Below are 11,615 nucleotides of genomic sequence, written 5' to 3'. Positions count from 1 at the left end.
CCCATTTTAACATCTAATCATGAAATATGGCATATTGTGGACGTTAAACACATCAAATCACATGTTTTGGCTGCACACTTCTATCAAGCGTTAGCATTAGCATGCCGGGCTAACTGTGAATAGCAGCCAGGTTATCTGAACTTTTTACTCTCTGCTGCATGTTCTGACTGCCCGTGTCCAGCAGCAGGAATCAAACCAATGACACAGAGCACTCTGAAGACATTTCTGCTAACGTCTGACCGCTAAATTCATTCTTTTCTGGACTCACCTGCATGCAGCTTTCTGTTGCTATGTTATCACGTGTTCAGAGTCGGTACAATGTCCCGGGGCGTGGAGCAAATGGCGCTGATCACGTGATTGATGACGTCCGAGGCGCAGAACGCATTGTTTGGTCGAATAGGCTCGGCTTCCGTCGCCTGCTGATTACGTCACACTATATGGCTGTGGGCTTGAATGGGATTACATTGTGATTGGCTGTAGTAGCCATAGTAACCGTAACTAGGAGAGTTTTTTTCTCGGTCTTTCGGTGATCGGCAGCAGCTATGGAGAGCTTTTAGGAAGAAATTAAATATTTCCTACAAAATAGTGTGTACAACACCTTATATATATACACACACACACACATAGATATATATATATATATATATATATATATATATATATATATATATATATATACATATATACATTCTTCTTTGGAGCGGCAGAGCCACATTTCTCAGCGCTTTAAATGGTAGAGGGTGCCCCTACCTCGTCCTCCTTCATACTGAATCATGCCAGCGGTCCAGCTTACCTTCAGATCTACATCCTCCAACAGAGCATGATATCACTGTCTGTTCCTCCTGTTGTCCCAAACACTCCATCTGTAGAAGATGTCCTTCAGTCTGTCTGTTCTCTCTGGGGTCAGATGGAAAATGAGCTGAATGGCAAAGCTGGGCTGAAGAGCTGATTTTAAAGAAGCTTTAAATGACTCGGAGGGAAATATGTGGCTGTAGATGCTTTGACTGATGAGCCGGGATCACTTCTTCTTTTCTGTAGAAGACCTAATTATTCTGTAGATCTCATGTGAACCATGAAGCAACTCTGCTGGAGTTGGGTTAGATGGTCATGTTGATCATTTCCATCAATCACCAGTGAGTGGGATCAGGTCTGAATCACTGAAAACTCACTTTCAGGAACACAACTCTTTGTCATTCTTAGTCTCCTCCATAAAAGTAGATTTTTCCATCTTCAGCTTCTTGGTAGTTCCCAGAACAACCATCTTCCAGCATGTCCCACCCTCTGACTTTATCACCCGCAGCCATGTTAGTAAGATGGAAATGTCTCTTCTGCCAGAACATCATCTGCTTCTTAGATCAAACTGCATCTCACAGATTCCACTTATTCAGCTCCTCTTAGTCACAGCACCCTCTGCTGGATTGTAGGGGAACTACAGCAGACTGACATTTATTGGAATCTTAGCAGTGTGGTGTGAGGACAGGATGGTGGAACTACATATTTATTGTTCTCACTGTTTTCCCCACAGATTCTTAGTGGGAGACTTATGACACCATCTTCAGCTGAAGCCTCTTGGTCTCATCCTGTTCCCTCTTTGTTCCCAAGATACTTTCATCAGTCAGATTAACCTTCAGTTAGTGCATCATGTAAGTCCAACAGAATCATGTCAGCATCACTATGGGGTATCATGGATATATTTATTTATCATATCTTCAAATGAATTAAATATTAACTCCATTAGTCAAGCAAACCTGATTGGAATAACAGCGGACTACTTTAGGAAACTCCCACGACAGCTCTGGATCACTCGTAAATTCTGTTCCTTCCTGAAAGAAAACGTAAAATACCAAAAGATTGGTGAATGCGCACATTCTCTTAAATCCCTGGTACGCAGCAGTTAAGAACAAATGTGTGCGTAGGAGCGGTTGCTGTATGAGGCCCAACGTCTCCACTCTCCTGGTTTCTTCCTTCCTGGACGACTGGACGCTCATATGTTCCTCTGTCATCAGTCGTCACATTTCTCAGAATCAGCGCCAGGCCTCCATCCTTCATCTGTCTGTCCTGCAGATCCACCCGCTTCTTTAAACCTGGATGATGCTTTAATATGATGCTTTAATGGCTCTCATGGAGCAGAAGCTTCATATCCGGACACAAAGAATATGTCTAATGAAAAAGCATGTGCACACATGCTGTTTACTCATAAATAGCAGTAAAATGACGTCTTTATTAAGGCTTGTTTTACATTTTCCATGATGACATTTTATAATAAAATGTTTGGTTTAAATCTGTTTGTTTTTTGCACATCTGACACATTAATTTAGTAATTTACTTTGGTTTTAACCAGAAAAAAGTGATCAAATTCATATTTTAATCAGTTCATATTTTACAATAGTTTTCTGGCTTGAAGCCCAATAAACAGGGTTATAGATGTTTGTTTCACATGTATTCAGTTCACATGAGATCTACAGAATAATTAGGTCTTCTACAGAAAAGAAGAAGTGATCCCGGCTCATCAGTCAAAGCATCTACAGCCACATATTTCCCTCCAAGTCATTTAAAGCTTCTTTAAAATCAGCTCTTCAGCCCAGCTTTGCCATTCAGCTCATTTTCCATCTGACCCCAGAGAGAACAGACAGACTGAAGGACATCTTCTACAGATGGAGTGTTTGGGACAACAGGAGGAACAGACAGTGATATCATGCTCTGTTGGAGGATGTAGATCTGAAGGTAAGCTGGACCGCTGGCATGATTCAGTATGAAGGAGGACGAGGTAGGGGCACCCTCTACCATTTAAAGCGCTGAGAAATGTGGCTCTGCCGCTCCAAAGAAGAATGTGTGTATATATAGTGTATGTATATACACACATTTCCAACAAAACAATTTTTACTAGTTTTATGTACATTTATGTGCAGGAGTCCACACGCATATAGTCAAAGAGGTTATTGCTGCTCAGCACACAAAGCTGAAAATGAAGCTTCTCTTCAGAGTGAACCAAGGCCAAAATGATTCAACAAAACAAACTAGATCTTAAAGCTTTGGGGCTAGTGGTGCTCACGGTGTGGTACACACTATTTTGTAGGAAATATTTCATTTCTTCCTAAAAGCTCTCCATAGCTGCTGCCGATCACCGAAAGACCGAGAAAAAACTCTCCTAGTTACGGTTACTATGGCTACTACAGCCAATCACAATGTTGTTGTTTTGTTTTTTGTTTTTTTATTATTATTTTATTATTCAAACATGTCACATAGACAAAACAATGACATACTCAGAAATAAACAATTATTATTTTTAACTTTACATAGTCACACCTCCACATATAGAAAAACAACTTGAAGGATCTTAAATGCCCAAGATTAAAAAAAAAGAAAAAAAGGGGGATAATAAATAAAAATAATAAAAATAAATGAATAAAATAAAATAAAATAAAATAAATAACTTCTAAACAGTTACAAGAGGTTAGGACAGGTTAAGATTTTCTATGAGTGTGTATAGCCAATCACAATGTACTCCCATTCAAGCCAACAGCCATATAATGTGACGTAATCAGCAGGCGACGGAAGCCGAGCCGATTCGACCGAACAATGCGTTCTGCGCTTCGGAAGCGTTGTGCCGAAGCGTGCCGACTCTGAACATCTGGTAGCATAGCAACAGAAAGCTGCATGCAGGTGAGTCCAGAAAAGAATGAATTTAGCGGTCAGACGTTAGCAGAAATGTCTTCAGAGTGCTCTGTGTCATTGGTTTGATTCCTGCTGCTGGACACGGGCAGTCAGAACATGCAGCAGAGAGTAAAAAGTTCAGATAACCTGGCTGCTATTCACTGTTAGCCCGGCCTGCTAACGCTAAAGCTAATGCTAACCGTTAAAGCGTTAAACCATCCCAGAAACACAACCTCAGCTATAGATTTCAATAAGCCGGCCAGATGGCCAAATAAAATGGAGCTTTATCCTTTTAGCTGTGTGTGAAACATACTTCTGGGCCCTTTTCTTCCTCTTTTCTAACCTTTCGGGGCACTTTTTGACCATCCTGTCACATTTCCCACTAAAGCTGCAGTTTTCTTAACTTCTTTCTGTAGTTTTGCTGAAATCTTTTGTGATTTAAAAAGTTTGATGATCAGTGTCAAATGTAGAATGGTTCTTTCCAGACTTATCTGAGCATCATTTGGCTTTTTGATAGAAGTGTGCAGCCAAAACATGTGATTTGATGTGTTTAACGTACACAATATGCCATATTTCATGATTAGATGTTAAAATGGGACTTAATTCTGCTCAATATAAATCCTTTAATGACATGAAGAGTTTAAGTTGTGTGAAGAGGAGTCATAGCATTATTAGAAAGACTTGTGGGTGATCCAGGAAAGTATCACAGGAGCAGTAGAAATCCAGTTCTCCTCAGTATCAGTGTGTGATTTCTCAGATTTACACTCAGAAGCCCATTAAAAGACAGTCTGACTGTCCTCTTCAGAAGTGTCTCATGAAAGCTTCATTATTCACTTTCCTTTACATATCCAATATTTTCTGTTATCCACGAACCAACAAGGACTGAGCACATGATAAAAAGGTTCTGGAAATGAGAACAGGTTTAGAAACGGAGAGAATCTGAACCTCAGTCTTTGGGATGATATTGGGTTTAGGGTTGCCAACCGTCCCTTGAAAAACGGAATCGTCCCGTATTTAGAAACAACAGCACCTGTCCCGTATTGAGCTGAAAGGGACGCACTTTGTCCCATATTACTGTGAGAGGCTAAAAATAGTCAGTATCATGCCAATGGAAATGAATAACGGGGCTTTATATGAAAATGTACGGTAAACTTGTTCCCAGACCCTGTCCTGCTCTGTGACCAATGAGCTGACAGCATATTCACACCCGAGAATACGCTGTCAGCTCATTGGTCGAGGAGAGAATGTTGCTCGCGGAGAAGATGGCGGAAGACAACAAGGCAGCAGCATGGGTGACAGTAAGCAGACACAGCTTTAAGCAGTGGTGAACAAAGTACTCAACTCCAGTACTTGGGTTAAAGTATTCATACTCATGGTCAAATCTTACTCAACTACAAGTTCAAAATTTTACTCAAGTTAAAATACTGAAGAACTTACTTTTAAAAATACTTAAGTATTCAAAAGTACAAAGTACGTTTTCTAATATCAGTACATTGCTGTATTGTTTTCTGAATGCTTTTACAGAACCATGTAACTCTCTGAAACCACTTAATGTAGACTTTTTGCACCACTCTGCTATAAAATAACAAACTACAGGGCAGCTCTGAGCTAACAGCGCAATAGTAGCGTTCATTCATTCATTGGTCTTAAAGTTTCAGTGAAATAAAGACAGATAATGCCTTATTTAGAGCCTGTATTGTCTCTGCCCTGTTATATGGAAATAAGCCGATCTCCAGTGATCTAAATATCTTCCGAAGGACGCCGACTTTCACCAAACTGTCATCGGTGAGTAGATGAAGGTATTTTATGCCAGAAATAAGGTCCAGGTTTTATATATGTATGTATGTATGTATGTATATATATATATGTGTATGTGTCTAACACCGTAAGAATGCTCAGCCTAAACAGCATGGTCTGCTAGGTCGGGTAGCTAAGGAGCTAACTCCTAGCAAAATAATGTGAATACATCACTTCAACCTGGTCCCGTTAAAGCGATGACCTAGCGTCATTTCCACCATGACATCCAGCCAAATACCCCATCAGACGCATCTTTAGTAATGGTCAACACTGGTCAAAATAGGGCTATCCACCGAATGGCTTATTACTGGCGCTAATGCTAAATAGATTTTATCTCGTAAATTATCCCACTAATAATGCATTTATTGTTACCAAACTTCTGCCGTAGTACACATAGGCTCTTAACTCACAAAACGAGGCATTAGAAAGTTTGTAAGTTTACCGGGAGTTTATTTAAAAGAACACTTTCCAGACAGCAACAGTGCTGCTAACGCTAACGCTGCGTCGACGTCACTTCCGGTAACTCCCGGAATATGACTAATTGCATTGCTTGCACACCAAAGGCTATGTCAACTTCTGTTATCTGACATGTTATCTGTCATCTGTATTTATAGTGTTATTGTATGTGTGTTCTGTAATCCTTTGTACTGTGTGTCTTGATGTCTTTTTGTTTGTATGGACATTGAGTCTGAAGCTATAGCTTCTTGAATCTTGACACATGCCGCCTGCCGTAGTTCAAGAAGTTGCAGCGCACGTTTGAAAACGTGAGGCGCTAGAGAGCAAATTCATTCGACTTTGCAAAATAAAATTGCACCACAAGATGGGGGAAGAAATTACATAATGTCCCTTTAAGAAAGATACTTATTTTATTCAGTTGATTTTGTATTAAAGTGAATTCCTGAATAATAATTTGTTTTCCATGTGTTCATGTCACTCAAAAAATATGCATCTAATTCAATTCAGGTTCGAGTTAAATAGTTAAAAAATCGTTTCACTCACAAAAAAAAGGGGCTAAAAAATTCATCAGGCCAGGAAGGGAGAAGGCAATCGGGTCGGCCGGCCCTTCTAATGAGGGGTCCCTTATTTATTTTTCAGGGAGTTGGCAACCCTAATTGGGACCCTTTCCTCAAACGGGATCATTGTCTTAATGTAGTAAAATGATTTAAGTTGATGGTGTTCCACTGACTCAGATGAGATTTATGGGATATTGCACACAGTGGCTGTCGGTCTACAGAGTTATTATTACATTTTTTTTCTGAATTTGATCAAAAAGCTACACATATTTTGAACTGTGACCTTAGTGGGTTTTTAAAACTGGTGCAGAAAACACAGCTCAAATGCGTTCCAAAGACAATCACGCAGTGCAAAAACAAAAGCAATATCTATTCTTTGAAACTATGAATCACGCCAGAGTGCTATGGGAACCTAAATGCAAACCGAAGGGAATTCTTGGGGGGCAACTAAACATCCGAAGATTGCTGCTCTCCTCGTGGATTCCCATTTGGATTACCTCTGTTTGACTGAATCGTGGCTTCATAGCAATATTCCTACTGATGTGATGGACATTAAAGGATATCAATGCTTCAGAAAGGACAGAGACTCTGGGAAGGGAGGAGGAGTTCTAATTTATATCAAATATCAATTTAATTGTAAAGTAATTGAACTTAACACTCCTCTTGAATGTCTAGCCTTAAATATAATTTTGTCACAATCCATGAATTTTAATGTTGTTGTTCTCTATAACCCACCTTCTCATAATGTGTCTTTTTATGATGAATTAACTCGTGCAATTAAGCAGCTTGAGACTTACAAAGAAACAATATGGTACGGGGATTTTAACATTAACTGGACTGAAAAAGTTTGCAAACAAAGACTTAAAACAATCATGACAAAATTTAATTACAGTGGAAACCGCTTATAGTGATCCCGTTGGTCCAGAGCCTATTTGAACACTATAAGCGGTTGATTAATAAAACCGAATTTGTATTACAGTACAGGTATTTCACTTGTTTTTTTATGCAGAATATCATCTAAATGCCATTTGTATCGTTTTTCAATGAGAAAAATGAAATGAAACGGATAGCTTCAGCATTTACTGAATTTTATTATCATGCAAGTTTAATTACAGTACTGCGCAGTCTGCCGTCATTTTCTTTCTCCGTCGTTAGCATTCATGACCGTCTCTCGTTGATTAATTAGACTACACAAGGTAGCCTGAGGAATGCCAAGCTTCGCCGCAGCATCTCGTTGGCTCGTTTTTGGTAGTTATTATTACATTTTTTTTTCTGAATTTGATCAAAAAGCTACAAATATTTTGAACTGTGACCTTAGTGGGTCTTTAAAGAAGCGTTTTAAAGTTCACAGGGATTTAAATAAAAAGCACAGTAATGAGTTTAATGGAATGTGACTGGATGGTTAAAAACTGTGCAGAAAGGTTATCAAGAGAAGAAGAAAAGTGGGTGTGGTTTAACACGCTTCACGCCACAGCTGGATCTTATTGTATGTGCTGACAGTTGCAGAGTCCATCAGTCGGACCAGAATGGAGCAGAACCATGAGCAGAACCATGAGCAGAACCATGAGCTGAAGCAGGAGCTGAAGCAGGAGCTGAACCAGGAGCTGAACCAGGAGCAGAACCCCTCCACCAGGAACAGAGCCGGCTCATCCTCTGGGTCCACCGGGCCACAGGTCAGTGTGGAGGAGGTTTTTATTTTATTTCTTATTTATTTGGTTAGGACTCTGCACATTAATCAACATATCAGCAAAGCATCCATGTAAATATGCCGGAGTTAGCACAGCTGCTAAATTTCATCCGTTGTCCTCAGGCAGGTATTATAAAAACATACAGACAATACACCATGACAAAAAAACTAAAGAACAAACAAAGATTCACATCAAAGTTAAAGGGATAGTTCGCCGCTCCTGATATGAAGCTGTATGGCATTCCATATCAGCAACATCATTTATGAACATCTTCTTCCCCCCTGCTGCGTCCTGTGAGCAGAGTTCCAGCCTCGTTTTGGTGTTGATGAAAGTAGTCCGGCTAGTTTGCTAGGGTCCCGAAAATAAAGCGCTTTGCTTCTCAAAACAATATGCGTTCAAAAGAGTAATACATTTGCATCACAAAACCCTCCCTCCAGAAAAAGTCAGAGCTCACATCGCTTGGCATAATTCCATAAAAATTATGAACAGAATCGGTGACAAAGGGCAGCCCTGACGGAGTCCAACCCCCACAGGAAACATGTCCGACTTACTGCCGGCAATGCGGACCGAACTCTGACACCGGTCATACAGAGACCGAACTGCTCCTATCAAGGAGTCCGGCACTCCATACTCCCGGAGCACCCCCCACAAGAGTCCCCGAGGGACACGGTCGAACGCCTTCTCCAAGTCCACAAAACACATGTAGACCGGTTGGGCGAACTCCCATGCACCCTCCAGGATCCTGCCGAGGGTGTAGAGCTGGTCCACTGTTCCACGGCCAGGACGAAAACCACACTGCACCTCCTGAATCCCAGATTCGATTATCCGGCGGATCCTCCTCTTCAGTACCCCCGAAAAGACCTTACCAGGGAGGCTGAGGAGTGTGATCCCCCTATAGTTGGAACACACCCTCCGGTCCCCCTTTTTAAAGAGGGGGACCACCACCCCGATCTGCCAGTCCAGAGGCACTGCCCCCGATGTCCACGCGATGCTGCAGAGGCGTGTCAACCAAGACAGCCCCACAACATCCAGAGCCTTGAGGAACTCAGGATGAACCTCATCCACCCCCGGGGCCACCGAGGAGCTTTTAGACCACCTCGGCCCCAGAAATGGGAGGCCCCACGTCCGAGCTCCCCAACTCTGCTTCCTCATCGGAAGGCGTGTCGGTAGGATGAGGAGGCCCTCGAAGTATTCCCCCCACCGACTCACGACGTCCCTAGTTGTAGTCAGCAGAGCCGCGCCCTCACCATACACGGTGTTGACGGTGCACCGCTTCCCCTCCCTGAGCCGCCGGATGGTGGACCAGAATCTCTTCGAGGCCGTCCGGAAGTCGTTCTCCATGGCCTCCCCGAACTCCTCCCAAGCCCGAGTTTTTGCCTCAGCAACCGCCGAGGTCGCGTTCCGCTTGGCCTGTCGGTACCCATCAGCTGCTTCCAGAGTCCCACTGGCCAAAAAGGCCCGATGGGACTCCTTCTTCAGCTTGACGGCTTCCCTCACCACTGGTGTCCACCAGCGGGTTCGGGGATTGCCGCCACGACAGGCGCCGACCACCTAAAGCCTGATTCTTACTCGGCGCAACCTCGCTTTGACCCATTCTTACTAGCTGGTCGCAAATGGCGCAAACGGTCACGTGACCCAAAATTCTGCCACGCCCCCCGTCGCAAGCTAAAAAATCCTCGCGCGTCACAAGGTCGTGCACACAACTTTTTTTTTTCTGACTTCGCGCGAGCTCAACCGGAAACAGCTGACCAAGAGAAAGGAAACATGAACACTGCAGAGACCGCGGTGACCGAGAGGGTGCGCCTCTACAAACATCTGTACGACACGTCTATGAAGTTACACTGGGACAACACGGCAGTGTCGAATTCTTGGGGGGAAATCGGCAGGCATCTGGGGCAGTCGGTGGTGGAGGTGAAGAAAACATGGAAATGCATCCGTGACCGATTCGTGAAGGCGAAGAAGAAGGTTGCGCACAGAAGTGGCGACGGATACAGCAGGCCTCCTGCAATCCTCTCCGAATTGGCATGGCTGAACGATTTTGTTAAACATCGCGAAACTTCCACGAATTACCCTGTGGTAAGCATAAACTATTTGGTTCATAGGCGATCACCTATCTCATTGAAATCAGAGTCTGGTTTGTGTGATGGCAACGGAACAGGTTATTTATTTATTTATTTTGCTTATTGTCGTAGATTACGCTGTCCCAGGAAGACAGCGAGGAGGCTGCAACACCTTGCCACCGCCCAACCTCCAGCAGCAGACAGCTCTTCCCAGAGTCACCCGCCGCCTTCTGTCTGGGAGCTCCTACACCTGCCACCATGCCCCGGACCGGCCCCCCAACACCAGCGCCCCGGGCATGCCCTCCAACCCCAGTGCCTCGGGTAGCGAGAGGAACGCCTGTGACACCTGCTGCAGCACCCGTGCCGAGCGTCTCCGCTGCCTCGACAACAAAGAGGAGGAAACGCCAGGCAGCTGAGGACCAGGACGCTGAGGTGCTTCAGTGGCTGAAGGACAGAGCAGTGGAGATGGACAACTCGGTGCTGGCAATGTTGTCGCAGCCACAGCAGCCCCAGGTGCCCCAGGTGCCCCAGTCGGCGTCCATGCAGTTGTTCACGATCCTGTCAGGGTGGGTCGACAACGACGTGCCACCACGCTACCGGGACGAGGTGATGGACAAGGTGTGGGGTATCGTCCTGGAGTACAAGAAGAAGCAGTGATCCACCAGTGATGTGACATGAAGACATCTCCCATTTTTTTTGTACATATGTTTTTTGTATTTTTGTAATTTTTGAATTTATTGTTGCTCTTATTTGAAACACTGTGCCCTTCCATTTAGCAATAAAGCCCTTGTGTAACTTCAAAATGTGTTTGGCGATCTTTTGTAGGTCTTGTGTAGGGCGAAACATAAACAGCGATAAAGACATAAGCAAAGGCGAAAATAAGCCAACATGAATCTTATGTGTAGGTTATGTGAGACACTTATTACATGAGCTCACTGTTGGCTGTGTGATAACACAATGGTTGTTTTCTATCTAATGAACTCTGGAGGAAGGTGCTAACATCTGGAATGCCATCCTTTCACCTGCCTGCCCTGGGACCATCAGCTATGAATAGTTAGGTGATGGTGTGGCGTCATGGCCATGAGTCATATGTGTCAATGAACTCTGGAGGAAGGTGCTAACTTCAGGAATGCCATCCTTTCACATGGTAACCACCTGCCTGCCCTGGACCATCAGCTATGAATAGGCAGGTGATGGTGATCCAAGATAGGTGGGACAAGTACAATAGTGGAAATGCTGTGTGCAATCCTGCATAATCTTTCATTTCTGGCAGATTGTTGTATTATTTTGCATGGCATTTTGTCTCTCAGTCTAATTTTTTAAAACTCAGTACTCAGGCCAGGTTCCAGTGTAATTGAGTAAAGTACTTGGGTCAAAATGCAAAAGTATTAATTTTAAAAACT

The 11,615-nt window shown here is 43.3% G+C and overlaps 1 protein-coding gene across 1 annotated transcript; it reads left to right on the top strand.

The window, feature by feature from the left end:
• The first annotated feature begins 3,589 nt into the window (after window positions 1–3,589).
• On the top strand, window positions 3,590–10,882 carry LOC142368955 (uncharacterized). The gene is made up of 3 exons (XM_075451176.1): window positions 3,590–3,663; window positions 7,965–8,137; window positions 10,345–10,882. Exons 2-3 carry the CDS (start codon window positions 7,991–7,993, stop codon window positions 10,867–10,869), a joined length of 672 nt encoding a protein of 223 aa, XP_075307291.1. The 5' UTR covers window positions 3,590–3,663; window positions 7,965–7,990; the 3' UTR covers window positions 10,870–10,882.
• Window positions 10,883–11,615: the final 733 nt, after the last annotated feature.

The sequence above is a fragment of the Odontesthes bonariensis genome, chromosome 19 (genome assembly GCF_027942865.1).
Source record: "Odontesthes bonariensis isolate fOdoBon6 chromosome 19, fOdoBon6.hap1, whole genome shotgun sequence".
NCBI classification, from domain to species: Eukaryota; Metazoa; Chordata; class Actinopteri; order Atheriniformes; family Atherinopsidae; genus Odontesthes; species Odontesthes bonariensis.
The sequence above is the reverse complement of the archived record's forward strand: the minus strand, read 5'-3'. Positions and strand labels throughout refer to the sequence as shown.

Excerpts from the sequence above, each read along its gene's own strand:
- LOC142368955 (XM_075451176.1), top strand. The coding sequence starts at position 7,991 with ATGGAGCAGAACCATGAGCAGAACCATGAGCAGAACCATGAGCTGAAG. Across the intron at positions 8,138-10,344 it reads CTGGGTCCACCGGGCCACAG|ATTACGCTGTCCCAGGAAGA; the intron begins GTCAGTGTGGAG and ends TTATTGTCGTAG.